At 39.5% G+C, this 24,123-nt stretch overlaps 2 protein-coding genes across 5 annotated transcripts; one reads left to right on the forward strand and one right to left on the reverse strand.

Moving 5' to 3' along the window:
• Positions 1–242: 242 nt before the first annotated feature.
• Positions 243–14,273, forward strand: sgsm3 (small G protein signaling modulator 3). Of its 2 annotated transcripts, XM_053338088.1 has the most exons (21): positions 243–402; positions 5,058–5,147; positions 5,280–5,365; positions 5,576–5,639; positions 6,334–6,545; positions 6,641–6,748; positions 7,588–7,731; positions 7,906–8,101; positions 8,303–8,448; positions 8,651–8,884; positions 9,104–9,286; positions 9,483–9,638; positions 9,743–9,797; positions 9,903–9,952; positions 10,142–10,294; positions 10,397–10,467; positions 10,844–10,892; positions 11,108–11,193; positions 11,361–11,483; positions 11,678–11,738; positions 12,370–14,273. In XM_053338088.1, the coding sequence occupies exons 2-21, from the start codon at positions 5,141–5,143 to the stop codon at positions 12,451–12,453; spliced, it is 2,268 nt and encodes a 755-aa protein (XP_053194063.1). In that variant the 5' UTR covers positions 243–402; positions 5,058–5,140; the 3' UTR covers positions 12,454–14,273. The 2 variants fall into 2 exon arrangements, with proteins under 2 accessions (XP_053194063.1, XP_053194064.1); XM_053338089.1 differs by lacking the exons at positions 11,678–11,738; positions 12,370–14,273 and having other exon boundaries at positions 10,844–10,896; positions 11,361–11,482.
• Positions 14,274–14,529: 256 nt separating this feature from the next.
• Positions 14,530–22,803, reverse strand: gtpbp1 (GTP binding protein 1). 3 transcript variants are annotated; one of them, XM_053338091.1, is made up of 14 exons: positions 22,394–22,802; positions 20,379–20,490; positions 20,015–20,195; positions 19,563–19,746; positions 18,419–18,583; positions 18,098–18,221; positions 17,893–18,007; positions 17,665–17,809; positions 17,384–17,566; positions 17,116–17,251; positions 16,804–16,982; positions 16,200–16,361; positions 15,851–15,901; positions 14,530–15,614 (listed from the first exon to the last, which is right to left on the reverse strand). In XM_053338091.1, exons 1-14 carry the CDS (start codon positions 22,661–22,663, stop codon positions 15,498–15,500), a joined length of 2,124 nt encoding a protein of 707 aa, XP_053194066.1. In that variant the 5' UTR covers positions 22,664–22,802; the 3' UTR covers positions 14,530–15,497. The 3 variants fall into 3 exon arrangements, with proteins under 3 accessions (XP_053194066.1, XP_053194067.1, XP_053194068.1); XM_053338092.1 differs by lacking the exon at positions 15,851–15,901; XM_053338093.1 differs by lacking the exons at positions 14,530–15,614; positions 15,851–15,901 and having other exon boundaries at positions 16,220–16,639; positions 22,394–22,803.
• Positions 22,804–24,123: the final 1,320 nt, after the last annotated feature.

Genomic DNA, 24,123 nt, shown 5'->3' on the forward strand with positions numbered 1-24,123 from the left:
TGGTGCTTCTGCTTTAATCTCACATTATGATTAATACTGTTGTGAATCGTGACTGGTTGAGTTCTGTACTGGATGAATGAGGTAAGGGCTGAGAGAAATAATGAATGAATGAACGGAACATATGCACGTCATGTACCTACGTCATTCACTGCTGCGCGGAAGGATATTTTCAGTAAATAGTGTAGTTCCGGGATGTGGAACTACTTTTCCCTATGGAAAACCAAACCTGTGATGGGCGCAAGGATACTACGGAGCTACGCGTCGCTAGCAGGTGCACAACAGAGGGAATTCACAAATACAGGACGAAAGATGGCATAGCATATGGTGTTTTCCCGTTTCCAACGACAGAGGACACGTCTGCCATAAACCATAACCGTGTGCTTTCACTAGAATTATGTCACAGTAAGTGAAGCTAGCAGGTATGTGACTGTTAGCTTTAGGCTAATGTTAGCATGTATGATGGCTAACAGCTGACAACTTAAGAGTGAATACATTATAGGCTCCTGAGACGGACGTTGGGGGTTTTACCTATTCGTATGCATACCTTATCATCGTGCTGCATGTTTTATGTTGTAAAATGCGTAAACACATTTAAATGCAGTCGACCAAACGTGTTGCCAATGAAAAATTAAATATTGTTCATTATACAGTCTTTAATGCCGCACCTGACGTCAGCCGGGGGTTTGACGTAGTTTTGCTATTGATGAACATATGCTGTCTATAGGGTCGTGACTGTGACATAATACAATGTACATACTTAGGCACAAACGCAGAATACTTCCCTGATACATCAGTTGATATGTTGCTTTATCACGTGAGAATAGCATCTTCAAATTATTGGTTTATGAGAGACTCTTTCAAAGCTAGTGAATGATGCAGTGTGTAGAAGAAACTACTATCATGCTACATGTGCTGCTATGCTGTGTGTACTCTAACCACTAATGCCAAATCTATCAGTCACTTGTTGCTGTATGTAATCTAATGTTTTATGGCTTGTTTGGAATAAAGCCGTGGTACACTAGGCTTCACAGCTTTAAACTAGACTGATCTAGAGCTGCAAGTTGTTATAAAATCCCCTCTCCCCTGCAGAATGTGATGTCTAAAAATAAGCTCTCTGGAAAGTTGTGGATTTGGAGGGTTTTACAATATCTTCTTATTTCCCTGCTCTTGAGGAAGTGACAATCTAGTTAACTACAGTGGCACATGTCTAGACGTGATACGTGGCAGTGTGTGTGTGTGTGTGTGAGAGAGAGAGAGAGAGGCAGAAAGAAACAGTCTGCCAAAGCGAACAAGGTCCTGTCTATCATTATTCAACCAAAGCAATCTTGGCAGGGATGGAGGCAGTAATTTGCTAACATACACGGCCGTGTAGGTGGGCGTATACACGAAAGGAAAACATGAGTCACCATTGTTGGGGTTACTGTGAGGAACAACCAGGGGAGGAGGTATTTGGGAAGGGGAGGGGGTGTCAGCTGGGCAGACAGACAGGAAAACACTTAGCTATGAAGTTAAACTAAGATAAAATCCCACTGTTGTAAAATGAATAGTTTGCACTGCCCACACATGTGTCCCCGTCTGTACAGCAGGATGTAAATCTTTGCTTTTCTTGTAGCAGGGTGTTGACCAGTGTGTGCAAACACAGCTGAGCACAGCCGCACCTCAAGAGTGGAAGCAATTTCCTTTTGTATAGAGAGAGTTAGGGAAGCCTTTCTGTTATAGTCCCAGCCAACTTTTGGTTCTATTTGGTTTCTTCTTCTTTCTGTTTCTACAGTAGTAGACTATTAGATCTAAAAAAAAAATATGCTATTGTATTGCTCTGCTAGTGCCTTACAGGTTTTACAAGGTATAAATACACCTATATTGCAGAAAGCAACTATTTTGATAGGGATTGTCATTGCCAAATACTCTTGTCACAGCTTTTTAAATGTGAAAATGTTCAGGTTTCCTTAATCATCTGTGATCGTACACTGAATATCTTTGAGTTGCGGACTGTTGGTCAGTACAAAATGAGACCTATAAGCTGTGTCTTGGGCTTTAGGAAATGGTGATCGACATTTATACAACATTTTCTGACATTTCATAAACAACATTGATTATTAAAAGAAATAATGGACAATGAAAATACATTTAATTGATAGTACTTTGATACCTATTGAGGAGTTTAGGATGCATTTTTCTTAACTAAAGCTCAACTGATACTTTTGAATCAGAAAACTTTATTGATCCCACTAAGGGCAATTCATTTGCAGCTAACCTCATCGCACATACATCACCCATACGACTTCCAAACAACACAGTGTGTCAGAGCAGAGTGTGGAGAGATTGGCTGATAATACTCTTTGCCTTCTTTTAGGGCTGGGCAATTAATCGTAAAATAATCAAAACCAACATTTAGAAACTCTAATCGACTTAATCTTGCTCATGTCAATTAATCGTGGTGTTCACTGTTGCCATGACAGTAAAGGTTGCATATCTTTAAGGAATTTGAAAACTTGTCTCCAGTGATCATTTTAACCCAAACCATGATCTTTACATAGTTTTTAATCAAGTGGGTTTTGTGCCTAAACTAGACATTAACCACAGCGTCACACCTTAACACATCACAGACATTATTTTAACTCCCTAAAGATACTCATGTGCGAAAATATCACAAAATATCGTGTGAGGGCAGCGGTGTAAAATACAAAACAAAAGAAACTGTGAAAATACATAATTGTTTATCAAGGGTGGAGGTAATCGTTCATTAATCGTGATTTGGATTTTTGCCATAACCAGCTCTACCTTTACCACCTGATGCTGCCAAAGAGAACATAAGTCTTTTGTTTGATGCCAATGATCTTGGAACAGATTTTAGTGATGCTCTACAGGCTGTTCTTGTCTTCAATGGATAAATCATTAATCCAACAAATAAAAGAAAAAGTTAAAATACTTAAAATACTTTCAATAAAAGAGCAATAAAAATGTGTTAAGATCCTCCCATTGACATTAAAAGAGACAAAAACTGATATTTCAAATTAAAAATTAAAAAACAAAAGCTAATAATATATGCCATCTCATATTTTCTTTTACATACTTTTTGGTAAGGAGCCTTCAAATTTGGTCGTAAAATACTTAAAAAAATAATGATAATATATGTATCGAGACACTCCAGTATTTTTGATATGAAGCATTGAAACATATATAATTATTATCTATTGATAGTAACATTCAACGAAACATATTAAACTTAATAATGCATCAAATATACATAAACATGCAGCTTATTAAACACTTACTTGCTGCACTTCATTTTTCTGTGTCTGCCACCATATACTCAACCAACATGGTGCATCATTATCTTAAGGTAATATTGATTAGCCTCTATTCGTGAGTGATGCTAGCGTATTACCCTCGTTGCCCACACCTAGCTACCTGCCATTCGACAGTTGATTTTGTCTCTGCAGATTTTCAGATTTGCAGTCATTCTTCTCAGTGAACATAACCAAACTTTCCATTGACTCGGAAATCAAGGATTAGACATGAAAAACTGCTTTGTGTGCGCCGACACTCACTTTTTGCAGCTGAATATTGCTGTTAGATTGTCAATATGTGTGCAACAGTTTGCAGGGGGTGTTCTGTCATGTTGGCTTTCTTGGCAGGTGATTAAACTGTTCCTGTAAGAGAGTAGCTAAAATCCCAGGACTCCCCTGAGCTATTCACAGAGCTAGCCTCAAAGTACTTGGCTAGCCTCCAAACCTCAAATTGATTTCTCATCTCTCTTAAGTCCTAAATCCCTCTTCAGATGCCGCAAGCCTGCTGCTGGAATGAATCATTTTGGCGGGGTGTTTGCATGCTGCTGAGCCTCTTTTCCAGGTTATGGTTGTTATGCTGTGTCTATCTTTGTGTGTTTGTTGGGGCTTACATCACAAACAGTGTCCCCTCTTGTGCAGTGCTGCATATTTTCATGTTTTCATTGTGATATTGTGGTGAAAGAGGAGAAACTGGGAGACTTTTGCAGGAATGTGCAGAGACTGTTCCCATGTGCGTCACATCTGATAGCTACATGTGAATATCCCTCCCTCTGTGCTATGGCTTGACTGATGTACGAGCTTTGTCTCTGAATCTATGAAATGGTTATGACTCTCCAATAATCAGGGGATTGGTGATTAGTCTGTGTACATGTTTTTTGTGAGTGTTTGTATTACTCACCCTGCAAATAAAAATCCAGTAAATATGATTATGATAATCTAATTATAGACTAGCCAGTAGAGCAACATTCATCTATTAATTGTTGACCCCCCGTCTAGCCGTCATAGGAGGAGAGCGCTGTGAAAGTTGCTGCTGTTGCCATACACACAAGGCGTTGTTGTGATAGACCTTGTGGTGAAATTGTAATAAGGGTACAACAGTTGCATTGTATAAAGAGTCTTTTTTATTAATCTCTAGTTAATAGCTATGTTTGTAGGATTTGCCCCAGGACCAAACAAACACACACAAGTTAATCGAGGTAATTAGCTTCGGGTAAAAACAGCAGTCATATGGCAGAGACAAGACACACCAGAATGTTTTCTTTCTCTCAGCATGACTTCCTCCTTACTGCAATTACACATACAGTAACCTCTGAATCTCCATTCAGTCTTGCTCAAAGAAGGAACTTTGCTCAATTACAGCATTTTTGGATTTCAGTTTTCTTCATTGTTAAGGTACTTGCATAATTTTTAAACAACAGAATCTGTGTTTAGGCAAGAATAAGTAGGTTTAGAGAAAATATGCTGTAATAACTTGCAATCAGTGACAAAGGAGGAAGCTGAGGCAGAGACTTAACATGAAGGAATTAAGATATTGCATATCAACAACTAAGTCAGCAATTTATGTGATGCTGACTAACTAGATTTGGTTCATTAATGGAAATTACTGTATACTCTGTAGCACCTTTATCCTCAGAAGTGGGCTACGCTTCACATTCACTGTCAGTCACATGGAGTACTTCAGGGTGTAGTGCCTGCCTCAAATAGACTCCACATGCTGTAAGGAATTGAATCACCAACCTTTTCTTTTCCTCTTTGTCTTTTCCACAGAGCGGGTACTATCTGCTGACCATCTTTCTCCGGAGTGACTGAAGTCTTTCCATTTCGAGGACATCGCTCTACTATCCAGTGTCATGTCAGGTATAGATCTGTATGGATTTAGTTTACAACTAAGCGCCAAAAACTTTAAGAAAGGTCTGGTTTTCAGCAAGGCTTTTTCATTTATCACACAGTATTTTCTGTTTCTGTCTATTATGTGTCTCTCTGCTTTAGGTACCTACACACCAGCCCCTGGTGGGCCCTTCTCTGCTCTCACTCCAAGCATGTGGCCCCAGGACATTTTGGCCAAATACCATCAAGTAAGGATGTGGCTTCATATGTAAAATTGCATGTGACACTGACACATGAATTGCTATGTTAACTGACATTAAAGATGTAAGAAAAGCTACTGTCAACATATACAGCATTATACAGCATTGTACTGTTAAGCACCGTTTTCTCATCATCAAGTCATCTTTCCTCTGACATGCAGACTAAATTAAATGCATGTTATTTGTTTTGCTCTACAGAAAGACCTCCCAGAACAATATGAACTCCAGTATGATGAATTTGGCTTCAGAGTGGACACTGAAGGTAATGTTTTCACTCACCTGGACATGTGGGCACATTCCCATTTTCTAAAATGTTTTTCCATTTTCTGAAAAGCTCCTGAAACCCACTTAAAAACCATAAATGGAAATTGTCATATCTGGGCCACCAATTGGGGGCATGTGATCTCAGAGTTATGACTGCAACTAACTGAGTTGCTTTTTCACTGTTTGTGCTCTTTGCTCTTTTGCCTCTTGTTTATACTACAGAACACTGTTTTGTTCAAAGCTTGTTTGAGTGAAGTGATAGATATGACTGTTTTCTGTGCCTAAACTAGCCTGTTTTGAGTTAAGCAGCAGTATATTTTGTAATTATTTGATCATTGACTGGTTTAATGTTTTGCTGTAACTTTGGCTCAATAATAAAAAAAACACATAAAAGCTGGTAAACTGCTAGGACTCTCTCATCAGGGAGTTGGGGTCTTGGCTTTCTCATTTCATTCAACCGCTTGTGTCGTATCTGGACGCGTTTTTTCATAATCACCTAATGACACTCTCTCATGCCCTTTCTATATGTTGCTCTATTGTGCATGATTTAATTACAATTTTACTTGCTATCATTTTCCAATACTCTAACTTCCTTATTTCAAGAGGTGCTGGGGTACTTACTGATGTTGATAGTAATGATTACAAAGAACACACGAGACTATATCCTAATATATTACTCTCTCTTTGCTTAGATGGTGTCGAGCCCAAGCCTTGGCTTGGCACTGAAGGCTCACCCCAGCGTGAAGACCCCCAGCAGAGATTGCGCTGGCAAGCCCACTTGGAGTTCACCCATAACCACACAGTGGGTGATTTGACCTGGGAGCTCATCGCTCCAGTCCTTCCACGCTCCGAGCGCCTGCGTTCCCTGGTACTTGGTGGCATACCTCACAGTATGAGACCACAGGTAAGCAGTCTAACACATGCTACATTTGGTTAAAACACTAGCCAAGGTGGTCAGTTACTTTTAAATGTAAGCTTTAAAAATGTTCTGTCCATTAGCTATGGATGCGTCTGTCTGGAGCACTGCAGAAGAAGAGGACTACAGAGATTTCTTACAGAGAAATCATAAAGAACAGCTCTAATGACGACACCACAACAGCTAAACAGGTAAAATCCATAACCACAGGTACATGTCTGTGTGTAAACAAACATAATCAATTTTTTAAAACATGCCAAATGAAGATTAGAAACAACTATTTGAATTATATCATATTTATATACATAATAATAATAATAATAATAATACATTTTATTTAAAGGTGCCTTTCTTGGCACTCAAGGACACCGTACAGAGTTACAGAAATTAAAAACATATTAAAAAGAAGCAACAATACAAATAAAATATAGAAATAATAGCAATATAAAAGTGACAGAGCAATTGGCATCAGATGGAATGGGCAGTTTTAAACAGATGTGTTTTGAGTTGTGATTTGAAATGGGGTGGTTGGGGTGGTAAGGACTTCCAGAGACGGGGAGCAGAGCGGCTGAATGCTCTGCTCCCCATAGTGGTGAGACAACTTGAAAAATAATTGGATGAGGCAGAATTTAATCTACTGTAGGCCTATGCTCAGGGTATGCAGGTTATGTCACTGTCACATAGCAGTCAACATTTGCCACAGTGAATCCATATAAAAAAAACTCTGATGAAGTGCTTAAGAGTTTTTGTGCAATTAACAGCACAGTCTTGTTTTACCAATCAGTGGAGGTGAGGAGGGTGAGGTCAATGCAATACCCTTTATAATGATTTACTTCCTCATTAGCACACAAGTAAGTCACAACTAATTAAAATGAAAATACCCTGAAGATAGATCATACATAACGAGGTGCTTAGATTAGCAGAGGTAAATGTGAGTTTAAGTTGTTTTTTTTTCTCTACTTCTCCTCAACCTGTTTTGCCATTCATTGTAATATTGATCTGACATCCCTTGTTAACTTCTGTTTCTCAGATAGAGAAGGACCTGTTACGAACTATGCCAACCAACGCGTGTTTCAATAGTCTGACCAGTGTTGGAGTGCCAAGGCTGAGACGGGTACTGAGAGGCCTGGCCTGGCTTTACCCAGATATTGGGTACTGTCAGGGCACTGGCATGGTGAGGACACCTACAGACACACAGAACAGAAGCTGATGTGACCATAAACAACTAAATTACATCAGTCAGCTGAGTTAACACATAAATAGATGTTATGTACTCAGATTAACATCTCTATTGTACACCATCCTTACATCCACCCCCCAAAAACCCCCTGTATCTTGTTCCCCTTAGGTGGTTTCCTGTCTACTGCTCTTTCTAGAGGAGGAGGATGTGTTATGGATGATGTGTGCTCTGATTGAAGACCTCCTACCCCCATCATACTTCTCCTCCACCCTGCTGGGTGTCCAAACAGACCAGAGGGTTCTCCGCCAGCTCATCGTTCAGTACCTGCCAGCCCTTGACCGCCTTCTGCAGGAGCATGACATTGGTAAGTGTAGGAAAGGGAGAGATAGGGCATGTGTGGCAGTGATGAAGAAAAGACTTTACTGTGAGAGAGGCCTGGGGATGGGCATTAATTGAAGCCACTGCCTTTTAGGTTTTTTAACTTGAATAAAATAAAAATTGTGAGATGCATCCAAATTTGTGAGGTAATTACATAGATGATCCCTTTTTCCCCTTACATATCAAGAGTTGTCACTGATCACACTCCACTGGTTCCTGACATCATTTGCCAGTGTGGTGGACATCCGTCTGCTCCTTAGGATCTGGGACCTACTCTTCTACCAGGGCTCATTGGTTCTCTTCCAGGTCACACTGGGCATGCTCAAGATCAAGGTATTTGCACTACACTCCATACTTCTGATTCTTGACTCTATAATACAATTTATTTTTTTCTGAGATTGTAGCTTTTCATGTCAACAGATATTTCTTTACGTAACATGATTATTTCTAGACATTACCATCCCACACCTACTAATCACTTACCTTTGGCAATTCAATAATAATAATATCTCTAAATTTCACTTTTCTACCCCAGGAGGAGGAGCTTGTGTCATCAGAAAACTCTGCGTCCATTTTTAATACTCTGTCAGACTTACCAAGCCAGCTAAGAGATGGGCCTGCAGTTCTTGGGGAGGCTATGAGGCTAGCGGGGACACTGTCCCAGGATACACTAGAAGCCCATCGACACAAGCACCTAGCCTACATCCTAAATGAACAGGCCCAGCTCAACAATGGAAATAACACAATACTCAACTCCAATCTCAACAAGGTCAGTCACTGTAGACTTTACAAAGTCACTGTGATGAAATTTTTGTCAGAAGTTGAACAAGCAATTTGAAGATGTGTTCTAGCTGTCCAAACTACAATCCCAGGTTACCAGCTTTGGATATTGCCATAATGTATTTTTGACAAATTAGAATGTGTGTTGGTCCTGTTTTTAATATTAAAAAAAAAACAAATAATTGATTCTGTGCCTGTATATGTGCAGGTGGTGAGGAGACAGTCCCTGCGCAGAAAGTCCACCTTGAGCTCCCTGCTGTTTGGGGAGGATGAGGCCGAGGCTCTGAAGTCCAAAAACATTAAGCAGACAGAGCTGGTGGCTGCCCTGCGAGAGGCCATAGCCCGCACTGCAGAGCATTTCCACTGTCTGGACCCACATCATTCCAGCACTGTGAGTTCATATACTGCAGCACATGGAGAGTCTGGTTCTGATATGTTTAAGTCAGTCTGCTAGATGAGAGGGGAATCAAATTAGGCATCCCTTTATTTGATAGCAGGTCTGACTGAATATTTTAAAATCACAGTGCCATCAAATCACAGCATTCATCAACACTTTTGATCATACCTCTCTCACCTTGTCTCTGAAGGACCTGACTCCTGACTACTCAATGGAGAGTCACCAACGAGACCATGAAAACTTCCTCGTTGTGTCCCGCAACCGGCGGAGACGGGCAAAGGCATTGCTTGACTTTGAGCGACACGATGATGATGAACTGGGCTTCAGGAAGAATGACATCATCACTGTGAGTTATGATACCCACGCAAACAAACTTGATATTACTTCTCGTTTTTTGCAACCATGTACACACATTGCACTCATGGCCCTGTGTGTTTTTCTTTCTCTCAGATCGTCTCTCAGAAGGATGAACACTGTTGGGTTGGAGAGCTCAATGGCCTCAGAGGTCTGTGCTTCTTTATGTATCAACACCTATTGTTACCATCTGGATAACTGATCTTCTGTCACCTCTAACACCTCATTTAACATCATTTGTTTGGCTGTTTAACAGGTTGGTTCCCAGCAAAGTTTGTGGAGATTCTTGACGAAAGAAGCAAAGAGGTATGGAAATCATTTTAAGCTTAGTAAGGCACAGTGCTTTTAAATTGGTTGTTTTGTCCAGCAGATGTTCCTTAGAATCCACATGTGTCAGTTTTTATCTTAGTTTTCTTACATTTCCCTTACAGCATGCTGAATATTAATTCATAATGCGTCATAAAGATTTACTGGTGTTGCTGTTTCTGTCCCTAGTACTCGTTAGCAGGTGATGATTCTGTAACAGAGGCAGTGACAGATCTGGCCAGAGGGACTCTGTGCCCGGCCCTGAAGGCCATCTTTCAGCATGGTCTCAAGAAACCGTCTATACTGGGAGGGCCTTGTCACCCCTGGTTATACATAGAAGAAGTATGAGACTTTTTTTTATTCCACTTGGCACCATATTATACAGAGTTGTTTCAAATCCACACATAGGACTTAATCAATCTTTGTCCTCTGGTTTTCTCTCAGGCGGCCAGTAGAGAGGTAGAAAGGGACTTCAACTCTGTCTACTCCAGACTGGTGCTGTGTAAAACTTACAGGTAAAACACAGACACACCCATCACTCTTTTTTTATTTGATCTGTCAAACTCTCCGTTCACAAAAACATTTCACATGACTGTAGGGGATTGTAATCTGTCAGAAATTCACTTGCAAGTGTTTTGAGAATTTGATCATCAGAACGCTTTCATATATGTGGTCAGGGATGCATGAATTAAGAGGCTTGGAGAGTAACTCACCTGGTTATAGGGATTGGATATAAGATGTTAATTGTCAGTTAAGAACCTAAATGTTGGAGGTAAAATGATATGTGTTGTGGCAGAGGAATGAGAAATCTACTGTCAGCTTGTATTTTAGATGTATTTTAATGTCCCTACATCATACGGTTGGTAACCATTCATTTTTCTCATTAACCAGGTTAGATGAAGATGGGAAAGTACTAACACCAGAGGAGCTGCTTTACAGAGTGAGTAAGCATTGAATTATTATGTATAACTGCAATTAGTTTTAGTAGGCACAATGTATTTTATGAACCTGAAAAGCTTGTCTTAGCTTCCAACAATAAATATGTTTATTGAAAGTAATATTTGTCTGTTGAGATGTAGCAATGTCTATAAATACAGCCTGAAGAAATGAAGGTTAATAGAAAGTACATGAGCACCCTCTGTCTGCTCTTCTCAGGCAGTGCAGTCTGTCAACATGAGCCACGACACAGCACACGCGCAGATGGATGTCAAGTTTAGGTCTCTTATTTGCGTCGGCCTCAAGTGAGTTTTCCAGACTGACACACACTCACAGCATTAAAATCATCACAGTCCTTCTGTGTTCTCTCTGGTATCAGACAGTAAAAGCTTTGAAATGTGTCCACACATAATGAGCAAATGTACAAACACACTCAGGCTGTTTGGTTCCTAACATTTAAATAACCCAACAGTGAGCAGGTGCTGCACCTATGGCTGGAGGTGTTGTGTTCCAGCATGGCTGCTGTAGAGAAATGGTATCATCCGTGGTCCTTCCTTCGCAGTCCTGGATGGGTTCAGATAAAGTGTGAGCTCAGGTAAGAAACATATTATTATTAAAACTACTGTCTTTATTTTAGAGCATCCAACATGGTTGCAAACTCAGTACTGAATTCCTTAAATTAGCTCCCAGTGATCTCAAATTGGGGTTAAAGAACAGAATTAAATGAAAAAGAAAGCACGGTATGTAATAAAACATGTAATGACCAGTGTACTGTTGTTGTTTCCTCAGGGTCCTATCAAAGTTTGCCTTCAGTCTCTCTCAAGATTGTGAGCTACCCGACAAGAAAGTGGTGAGCCAAAGAGATTACCTCAGCATTTCTACACAGAGCAGTAGTAAACATGTCTTGTTTATGAAATTAGTATTCAGGGGAGAACACTTTGACTTTGTGCTGTTTCAGGAACTCCCTATTCTGAAATCAGAAGTTCTGGATGTGCTGATTCAGCATCACCTCTGTAGCTTAGATCTCTAACAACTGTAGATGCTGTAGTAAAGTGATTAGTTACACTAGTTTACTTATCTGCTTACTCCATCACACAAATCAGTTCATTGTGTGAAGTTGTAAAATAACTTAACTCTAAACTTGTACCTGTAGTGATAGAGGGCTGTTTATAAGAGCTGTTTATTTTGACACTTTTGAGTTCGACTTCACCTTGAAGTCTCTCCAGTTTCTGTTATCACCATTTATCTTCTGAATTAGATCTTCTCATTTTAGTTATTAGTAATTTGTATCTTTGTGAAGCCCCCTGACATTGAACAATGTGATAGATGTATTGGTGATATTAGTAGCCAGAGGGCAAATAATCATCATGCATGCATCAAAGCTGATTTTGCATCAGCCCTCTTAACAACTAACGATTGTGCTGCTGAAGTGTTAACTCTGTCTTAAGGTAAAAGTTGTCCACATGTATTTTCTTTTCCAGGAGAACGAGCAGAGACCACTGAAAGAGGGAGTGCAGGACATGTTGGTGAAACATCACCTCTTCAGCTGGGACATTGACGGCTAGACACACAACAAAAATACTGCTGAATTCTCTCCTGTCCTGTGTCTGTGTGTATATTTGATCTGTCTCTTCATCTGTTTCTTACACACTGGCAACTGAAACACCATTGTCTGCTTTTATCCCTGGATGATGATGACCCCAGAATAATGATGACTCTGAAACTCTCACGTCATCATAAGGTCCACTAGGAGGTATGAACTGAATTATGTGTGCATTAAGTTGCATAATTACAAGGCAGTTTTTATTCAGACTTTGGTGTAGGAGGTTTTGCAACATGGTTGAAACTATATAAAGTTACATAAGTAAAACACTCCTGCAGTACAGAACAGTCTGTACCCATTGGACTGGAGCATCAAGTATTTCTTAAGTACTCACTACACTGGCTGTTCAGCTTTTTTAGCTATCTGGGTATGCGTTTTGTGCAGGAGTGAGATGCACAGTACATACTCTTGCACTGGTTTGTCTCTATATAAAAGTCAGTGTCAGGTTACCCCACAGCAAATACTGGACCTTTGGGCATCATCCTAAATTCCACATGATCCTGCAAATTCCCAAATATTAAGACCAAAACAGAACATTCCTAAACATGTAGGTGTTAAGTTACAAATTATTTTTGAGAGGAATGTTACTTATCTAAATATCATGAATTCTACAAAATATTGCATTAAAGGCATACTATGCAGGATTATCCTAAAACAAATAAACATCTAGACTCATAAAAGAAGAATCCCTCTCAATCATCACTTTGTGTGTGGGATGGTGCATTTAAATACAGACACTCTGCCATCTTTTTTTTCCTATTATTTTGCTGTGTTGGCAATATTTCTAGCCTTCAACCTTTGGGCAGTAGGTGTGTAGCCCCTAGCCAACAACAGAACACAGGGTGTGAGTGTTGGACTCCATAAAAACAGCAACGTAGGCAAGAGGAAGATATGAAAATAGTGGACACAGCTCTGATGTTTTAGTGAAGTAAAACCTAATTCTGTTTCATTCTGTCTGCAGTGGCCTCTATACTCTGCAACAGTCTGCTGTCCACTGTGTGTATTTGTGTGTATGGGTGTGTAGCTCAGCTCCACCTTGTGCATACAACTAGAGAGCAGTGAGAGATGATGAGCCAACTTTAAATATTGTGTTTTCAAACTGCAACCGCCAAATCCTGCATAGTGTGCCTTTAAATACTAATGTTGCACATACCAAGTAAAGCCTTTTGAAACTGTGAGATGAGACTATGGGTGTGTGCACTGCCTTAGTGGTAGTCAACAGTATGCACTTGTATGACATAATGTAAAAGAAATTGAAAAAAATGTTACATACATGTTTTACTGTATAGAAAGTAAACATCTGTCGCCTATGACTACATGTTCATTGAAGACTATCGTTCTGATCTTGCTTGACATACTGATTTCCAAATTCACCTCCAGTGCTGACTGTAACCCACACCAAAATACAGATAATTGCCCATTGATATTTATTCAAACTGTGGACTAATGATATATGATAAGTGAGATTTAAGAGGACTGATACGTGAACAAAATTGTAAAACTTTGTGTGTTTGTTACAACATATTTGTTCATAATTAATTATACTATTTTTGGACACTTGCTCTTCATAACTTTTAATTTCATGCAAAGATGATGTTGCAGTAAATGTTATTCCTGCCAATCAGATCTTGGAAGTTTGACATTTTCATATAATTTCAGTCAAGACTTTTGAGGCAACATTGTTACCTGTAATTTTCCCATGTGCAGAAAACACAATCAGCTTAGTTTCTGATGTTACATGATGTTATTGTAGCCTGTAAAAATTACATTATTAGACAGTTACAACTGTGTGGTGGTGCCTCTTACAATCTTATGAAAAGACTGAGACCACATAGTACACTCCTAGTCCTAGGCTTTCTGTATATAAAATATGATAAAGTATATTGGAGAACACTATAAACAGATGGAAAACCCTTCATTGTTGAGTTATTCTTAATTTAAATATTTGACACACTATGATATGAATAGCATACAGTTAAGATTCTTAATTTGTAATGACAAGTGTGAGGAAAATGCAAATATAGAAAAAGAACCACTATTGAAATTTCAGTAAAGCCATTTTATTAATGGTCAGTTTTTTAGCGGCAAAGTGTGTTTTAAAATGTCACAACATGTTAACAGCAACAGGCCATAACGCATGGGGTACTAGAGTTACAAGTAGCACTGCAAGTACTGTATGTCTTACAATCATGAGCAACTGTTGGAGTGACAAAGAGTATGTGCTGTATTTGTTTGTACTAACACTATTGATATAAGGTTTGTAAAACGGATGACTAACAGTGGAAGCATGACGGATACTACTGAATCTAAGAGCGCAAGTGAGAGAAGGTTGAAAGAGTTAAAACCATCCAAGAGTCGACGTTCTGCATGTATTCCAAATAAATAACTGACAATTATAAAATGTAACAGCTTATATCATCTATATATGTAGAATTTGAAATCACTATGTGCCCTCTGCTACATTCATTTGTGATTTGCATACATTTTGTACAATGGCATCTTTCCAATCGGGGCACTGCTAACAACTAATTTACATACGCAGTATAAATAGTACATGAACTGTTTTTCATTGCAAATACACAGGGAATGCATGGGAGGAGTTTCATTTATAGCTGCTCATATTGACTGGACCTTGTTTGGGTTTAGCCTCCCTCCCTGCCACTGACATTGAGTCAGAGGACTGAATTGTAGATTTCATACAGGTCCACATAAAATATGGATAAAATTAAATTAATCATCATCCTGAGTGAGGCTAACCTCAAAAACCACACTGCCTGCTTTCCATCACACAAACCACTTAAAAAGGTGAAGGCAGCTGACATTAAAATGCATTAAGGGCATATCCCTTTGTGTTCCCTTTTTAAAATAAAAAACATAGGGCCTGGTATAAAAAGGCAAGGAGAGTGTCCTGCTCTAAAACATCGATATCCTTCATGGTTATGTGGAATGAAGACACTTGGTGGAGTGATAGCAGAGAGGGAGGTATGCGAGGGGCAAGAGGGCAGTTCAGCAGCCTCCTAACCCTGATGAGGAGGGAGCTGCCGGTGAGTTGGTGCTGCTGTTCTGGCCTTTTCCTTTGTGCCTCTGTCCACCCCTTCTCCTTCCACCTCCTCCAGACTTTGGCTACAAAAGGAACAAACAAAAACACTTGACAAGGGAGCTTCAAACTGTTCATGTTAATTTGAAAATGTAACCAATGCTGGTCCAAATAAAAATCGGCACCAAGCGCTAAGATTTGGCAACATGTCAAATACATTTATTTAGGAAACAAGATTGCAGGGCAATGAACGTGCTAAGTAAAACATGATCTCCCTATTTCAAGTTCTCCATTGTTCCAATTTTGTATCAGCCCATTTTACCTTGTTCTCTTTGTTGCCCTCCTTTACCTGAGGGTCTTCCTCTCCCTCTCCCTTAGGAATCCAGCAATGCAAGCAAAGGAGAGGAAGAGAGTGTGATGGTGTAGGACAGTTTGTATTTATGATTAAATCAAAGAAGGATGTAATGGATGGTGGATAAGAAGTGGAAGAAGGAGAACACAGTTAGCAAATTAGAAAAGAGCAGAATTGTTAAAGGCAAGTAGACAATAAGCAGGAAGGAAACCACATACAAATGCTGGAAGGCAACTCTGTAGTACTCAAACTTTAAAAAACCCACCAAATACAACCTCACAGTATTTTTTTAATATTTTGTTTTTAACTCATATCTCACCGGTTGTGTTGTGATTGGGCCTGCCGTCGGTGCTATCGTCGTTGCATCATCACCAGCCGCTATGGTGCCATCCTCTTTTCGGAGTTGTGCCTTTTTTGTAGATTGCATTTTAATTTGCGGGGGTTTGGAATTTGATGGCAAATTGTTGGTGGATTGCAGCAGCTGAAAAAAATGCAAGTCAATATTTGAGTCTCAAGATACAGAAATCAGCTTTTGTCAGCACTTGTGATAAGAAAAGCTCATTACAACAGCATGTTCTACAGAAATTAGTTTGTAAATATTGTTTTTTCTTCTGGTCTTTAACCTTTTTTTTAAATGTTAAAAAGCAGTTTGTGTGAATTAAAATTCTTGATAAATGTATTTATCTTCTTGTGAAATAGTCCTCCACAGAATTCTCTCTTCTTATCCCGTAGGAAATGCTCATCCACATTACAGATTTCCTTTGATTAAAAAAATACAGGTATTGTCCACAACAAGTATTTCATCCAATTAAAGTTTTAGGTACTTGCATAACATTGAGCACTGTCCATCTGTATTATGCCATCACACTCATCATTTTAGCCAGGTTAGCATAGCTCCTTGATATTCTAGAAGGCCTTACTACCTTAGTGATTGTTCCCACAGCCTTGGTGCGTCCCTCCCTAAACACCAGCCTCTGGTCACAGTGCAGGTATTCGGGGGTTTTGATGAAGCGGAAATGGACAGAGGCCTTGTCACCTGTCCGTAAACAGTCTCTGTTCATGGACAAAATGGTGGCTGTCTGCCTTATGCTGCCACAGTGAACTGAGTGGAGAGAAAGAAAAAGGGGGGGACAATAGGGGGGAAATGAGTTTCTGCATATTGTGATTACCACAGTGAGTCAGAAGCAGATGCTTTCTGAGCAACACATGTGCCTCTCTGTGCCACTGTTACCCACCCATTGCCTGGTATCTGGGGGATATCGTAGTGGGATGATGCAGTACCAGGATCTCAGCCTCAAACTCCCAAGTGGCCTGTGGGCTCAGCCTCGGAGACACCATCACCATGCCTTTCCTTATAGAAGACCGCTTGATCTTTACGAATAGTCATGTGGTAGGAGGGGTAAAGACGACAGGAGACACAGACAGAGGAACACAGAACTGTTAATTATATTTGAGCATGATAAGAAAGAGAGAAGAAGATGAAACTTTCCCACTAGTTCCTACCTTTTTGAGAGCAAACGATGCAGTCTGACCACCTCTAACTTCCTTCACAGGCATTCTCTTGCGGTGGATTGATTTGACAGCAATGGGGATGAAGCTGCCCAGAGGGTCTGGCCCTAGCAGCATTGTATCATTAAGACGTATGAGTCCACGTAAAGTAGTTCCTGATACTACTGTTCCCACTCCCTGAGACATAAGCAGAATACAATTGGTTTTAGCTTCCTTAACTATGTAACATACACAGTATAATGGATTTCATAATAAGAGTTTGTCAGTGTATGTACCGGTACAGAGTAGGTGTCGTCTATCTGAAACTCAGCCGGCTGGTCGTCTCTGTAGGATGTTCTGGAGGAAAGCAGGTTGAGGAACATCTTAAGCAGGTCCATGTTTTCTCCGGTCACATTAGAGATCTGAAAGATGGGACACATCCTGGACATACACACACACAACATACAGAAGTTATGAATGAGCTTTTTTACTCTTATTGTGAATCTGGCAGGGGCAGACAGTACCTCTCCGAACTGAAGTTTGAAGCGGTGACTATGACGTCATCCTTGTTCTGTACCAGGACAGGGATCTTCCTACAGCCAGGGGACTTCAGTAACCTCTGGAGCAGCTTCAATGTCTCTGTTAGGATCAAAGCAAGACCATAACAATTACAACACATGCTCCTTAATAAAAGGAGAACTATGGTAAACAAGTAGACTCAATACTAACCTTGCAGGATGTTGGCTGGACACATGTCTATCTTGGTTACCACTACAAACACAGGCACATTCAGAGCTAAGGCCAGACCCAGGTGCTCTTTGGTCATCCCTACGATGCCTGCATTACTGCCCACCTGGCAGTAGAGGGGGAGAGAGAGCACACTGAACATGAGGCTCACTTCACATCTTGGTGTGTAATAAAACTGGTAAAGGTTTAAGATATTTAACTGCATATGATTAAAATGCTTTATAGACATACATTCAAATACATACAGACTGACATTTTTATTTATTTTTTAATATATTGCACTCAGTGTCCTATTGCACATACCATGAGCATGCAGAAGTCGGGCAGGTGTCCAGTCATCCCAAACACAGTGGTCTTGAGGTATTTCTCATGGCCAGCCAGGTCTATGAAGGTAATGACTTTAGAGGACTTCTCGCAGATTTTGGTCCAGTCCAGACTTCCTCCATGACTGTCTGGTTTGTTCACCACCTACGGACACATAGAAAGGAGCTAATTTATATACTCAGCATTCATACTGTTTCCCCCTACATGTATTACTTCACACTAAAGTCATGTGTAACACCGCTATGTGTTGAATGTTATTTCATTTATATCCATTTTTTCTGGATACCATTCTGTGCTAATTCATTTCTTGCAGAGGTAAACCTGCTCTAGTCTTTTTAGCTTATGTGCCTTGAGATAACTTAACTTCTTCTTCTGGGGTGCCATTTGGAAAGTTGATCACACTAAAAATATCATCAACACTTTGCCACATTTAGTTTCAAACAGTGTTTTAAAAAATGGTGTGAATTTCTTAACATCACCTTTCACCACATTTACAGCAATATTTGTGACCTTAGAAAATATATTAAATAGTTAAATCTAAATATTACACCTAAATGTTAAATGCTAAATCTAAATGCTAAATATAAATATAAATGTAAAAGTTTTTTGTTATTTTACGTAGTTATTATCACGCTAATGTATGTTCAAGTGTTCATTTCCCCCAATAAGTTGATGTGCATTTGTTTTTTATTCTATAAACACAGTCTGACCATCTCAAGCTTTTATTTCGGTACTTCCTGTTACCAGCAGTGTGAATTTGCATTTTAGCTAAATATTTAGTTTCATCCTGAACATTTAGATTTAACATTTAGATTTAACATTTAATATTTATATTTAGCATTTAGATTTAACATTTAGATTTAACATTTAGAATTAACATTTAGGTGTAACATTTAATATTTAGATTGAACTATTTAATATATTTGTGTTATATCAGTGTGAGCAACTTTTCAAACGGCGCCCCATAACTTCTGATTTGCTGCTATTTAATGAAACTGACTTGACTATTGTCAATTTTCTCACATATCACACATTTGAGCACCTCATTGTACGGCACAAAAGTCCATCATATAAGCTGTTATTCTAAGGTTGTAATGTTCCATCAGAGGTATGGGAACCTTACCTGTCCCTCCTGGTCAAACCCAAGGATATCGTTGCCCACACTGCTGGTCCTGCCACTCTCCATCTCATGCTTGTGTCTGAAGAGCTTCTGGCGAGCAAAGCCTCTGCCATTATCAAGTTCTCCATGTGTTAATACTCCCAGAAGAGTACTTTTACCAGCATCTACATTCCCCACCACTGCAACCCTGAGGGATAGCAGAGTACCAGAATATCACTAAAAAAGTCAATCTTAGATGAACTGGTAAATAAACCAACAGGAACCATCATTGTAGTCGTGGGTATTGTGAGTAGAATCAGAGTAATTTCCTGTGAATGTGTCAAGTGAGTTTGACCACTGCCCCACCCCTTTAGGAAACAGGAAGTGTATACCATTCGATACTATTTGCTCAGCTTGTAATGTGTGATCTTTTGTTGTAGAGTATCTTGGGTGGAATCTGATCTGTGAGCACTCACCTGACCTCCAGGAAGTCCAGCTCACCCACGCGCCGGCGGATCAGATAGTCACGTACCAAACCGGCAGCCTCATTGCGTTCCCGGAGTGGGATAAGGTCGGCATTAAGTTGCTCACACATAGAGTGCACAGTGGCCACTGAGGCCTCCATGTCCTTCTCATCCAGACCCCAGTCACCACCATCTACATCAAAGACATGAAGGAGGAGGGAGAATAAGAGTTAAGTAACAATTTAACAAGAGGGCCCTACAACTTGTCCAGCCTTTATTAACTGCGCTGACATACATTGATTAAAAAAATAGGGGAAAGGGAAAAAATAGCAATTTTAAATGAGTTCAGTGTGTGAACTGTTTGCGTGTCTCTCACCTGAACCCATCCCAACCACATAGATGGTCTCTCCGCACCCCTCTTCCATCCTGTCCCGTAGCTGGCGGAGTAACGAGTCATACTGCTCTCCATTTGGGCTAACAAGTGCCAGCTATTGGGTTTGTGGATGTGGAGGAGAAAGAAAGAGAGGGAATATTGGCTAATGTTGACGTTATGACCCTAATGACTACTATTGATGTTATATAAAAAAGCAGATCCTTCATTTAGCGAGTTGCCTTGAGTGACAGTAACTGTTCAAAAGCTGGTGGAAATTGCATTGGGTGCGGCTGCTTTCAAGAAACACAATGACTGGATCTTAGAGTAACTCTCACATTCAAAATGTAAGTCAGAAGAGAAAGTAAACCTAAAGGGGAATGGCAAATTCAAAAACTGCTCTCCAGACACAAACACAGCTGTCTCTCTTCCCATGAAACACCTCAAGGTTACATGTAAATACCATACTATCAGCCCTGCTGATATAAGCTCCACTGTACACATCAGCACAGTAAAACGGCTTAAGGCTGTTGACAAAGATTAATGAAGTAATATTTTATGGTGTTTCAATGTGTCAGAAATTAACCAAAAAGTTAATATGACAAATGGAACAATGGAACTTTCTATTGAGTAGGTATGCTTTATGTTTTTTAACCAGTCAAGCAGTTTGGCTTCAATTACAAAAACAAAATACTTGGGAGGTGTGGACGACGCATGCTGTGCCTTTTTTTGCTTAACTATTACAATAGATAGTCCCTGGAAATATTTTTATGAGATACTACAAATATCACACACAGTTGGAATTAGAGTGAAGCATATCACGCTTGAGTAGCCTATCATTGCACTGCATTGAGCAACATTTGGCAACTTTAGGTATAGATTCATTGATAAAAGTTACCACACAGCATAGCAGCGACTGACACAAACCAGTTAAATCGGAGCCAGGAGCCAAAGGTGAATAAGTGAAGGTGTGCCTGATGCAACAATGTGCAATCTGATTATGGGACTTCTAAAACTATTATAATGTGTGGAGGTATAAATCTGATTGTCCAGGGTGGAAATAAACTATTATTTTTCGTCACAGACAAATTATGTCTATGAATAGTCAGAAAATAGTGAAAAACATCCCAACAGCTCAAAGAGTGTATCCAAAAGGTCTTGTTTTGTGTGAGTAACAGTCGAAAATACAAAGATACTCATTTTACTGTCGTATCAGACACAGAAAACCTGCAAAATCAGTTGAAAAACTGGGACTAGGGATTATTTTTGCTTGATAATGTACAAAAACAATCAAAATAGTTACCAATTAATGTTATATCAGTTGACCATTCCATTAATCAGACTAAACATTGCAGCTCTCTTGGTATCGCTGTCATAGGTTACATCACTGAAACCCCATTTGACAAGTCTGAATATGTAATAAATACGGTCAATGACTCAAAAGAGGTCTGTTTATGTTTCTACAACCCTACATTGTTGTTTATGGGCAAAATTGTTGGTTCAGCTGGATAATTACAACCACTTTACTTCGTTGCCCTATGCTTGCATCAGCCGTTATGTTATGTTTTTGTAGTAGTATTAGTCACCACGTCCGTCAGTGTTATGGTTTGTTTGACAACACAGTCATTCACAATGCAATGCCTTGCTTTAGTTTAGACAGTAACGTTACAGTAACAGCAACATTGGTGTATTAGTCAATGAGCCTGCTGTGTTAAGATATGGTGCAATGTGCTAAAGACTGAAAGGCAACTTATGTTAGATCAGATAACGTGAAGCGCTCAAGCAATAGCGGGAGCTAGCGTTAGCCACAACTAGCTATTTTATTTCAACGCCTTCAAAAGCAATTCCTGAAATACAGACAGCCTGCCATGAAAAATATTTGGTAGCTACTAATGTAACTACCCTGTTCCTACAGTGTGGAACAGCACATCATGTATGGTAGTTACATTTATGTAAGAAACACACCATATGTTTCATTCATTCATTTGGTAGCGCAGTGACATCCAAGGCCTAGCTTTTACCTTGCTAGTAAAGTCAATCCTGCGGTCCTCGGGCTCGCCATTGATCATGTCCCCGTCATCGTAGCACTCGTCCCCGGTGTCGTCCCCACCGCATCCTCCCCGGTCTGGAGCAAATATACTCGCCGGGACTAGAGCATCAGCCAATGGTATGGAGCCTGGGCTTATACCTGGCTCAAGCGCCGCAGCTATCGATGCCATTTCTATGTGAGTAGTGCAGCAATAAATCTCAAGCTGTCTCGATTGTTGTGATGACGGCAGGCAACCAAACATACACACAGAAACACACACTGATACCCCGCAACCTCTACACGCTAACAGTTAGCAAGCATTAGCTACACCCAGTTGTCTCTTTTGCTAATTTTACAATAACCTGCTGCTTATTAGTGTGCTGCAGGTTTTAGTCGAGCCATTTAAAAATAAAAGTGCCTCCACCTCGTCAATAGTAATGAGGAAGGTGTGGATGAGTGTACGAACACGCCTTTTTTGCTTAATTCACCAATGGTGTTTGAGTCAGTACGAATATGTGGGCAGTGGACCAATACCAGTGAGGGGGTTGTTCATATGATTATCAGCTGGAACAACAGTCCCTCACAGGGCAGCAGGGCAGCTCATGTCTGTGTAAATTACAGCTGTTGATGCAATGATCAAAGAAACGTTGAAATACTTTGTGAAGGTGATTGATTAACTAGTTTCCTATCATAATTTAACAAGTTTATTCCTCTTCATGTAGACTAACAACTCTTCATGTGCAATCATAATTACTCTGGTCTGTAGAGGTTTGTTGTGACAAAACAAACTTGAAAGGAAATAGGAGTTAATTAGCCTATAGTTTGACCAAAGTTGATAATTAAAAGAAGTATTTTTTTTAAAATTAAACCTAACCCTAACCCTAACCCAAAATTACTGAAAAGAAATTAGGCTACTGATTCTCTAATTATAGACTTTTTTTTTTATAACCAACACATAGAACATAGAGAAAGAAATGTCATGTTCACCCTGTCATGGTTGGGATATAGACAAGTTACACAAGCCGAACACTGATTAATGTTATATTAAGTTGCTGATTTGTCATATCTCCAATGGTAATTATGAAAGGAGGATCCCTGAAAAGTCCACTCCTTGATCTGTCTCTTGGTAATAAGTACAGCTCTTCTGCTGAATGTTAATACGAGCCTAGAACTGTTTATCTAAATAGACAGCAACATGTTCATAAGTGAAAATGTTCCTGACCTCAAACTTGAGCTGTAGCCTAGTTACAAATTATGAATGAAGTCTCACAATACAAATTAAGTAAGAATCTAGATGAGAAAGCATGATTAAAGCATATCTTAATTGACATTTCTAATGTTATTGTTGTTGTTTTTTAATTTCACTATTAATTCATTCTATATATTGCCCGCAATTACAGCTACACAGCATTAAGTCACTCATCAATTGAATGCAGTGTTGCAGTACCCAACATTGACCACTGGAGGGAAGTGAACACTCAGCAATTTAAATACACTCTGGCCAACTGTCAATTCCGCCCAGCTTCAATTCAATCAGACACATTCAATACAATACTAATTCAATAAAGTCAAAAGTAACTACTGTACTTTTATTATTCGGTCCACTGCCCAGTACGGACATTTAAATATTCACAAAGATAGTTTTTGTTGCATTTGTTTATATTGTTTAAAACAATGTATACATTATTCATACAGAATATGATTAGCACATAATGACAGAAT

The sequence above is a fragment of the Scomber japonicus genome, chromosome 18, assembly GCF_027409825.1.
Source record: "Scomber japonicus isolate fScoJap1 chromosome 18, fScoJap1.pri, whole genome shotgun sequence".
NCBI classification, from domain to species: Eukaryota; Metazoa; Chordata; class Actinopteri; order Scombriformes; family Scombridae; genus Scomber; species Scomber japonicus.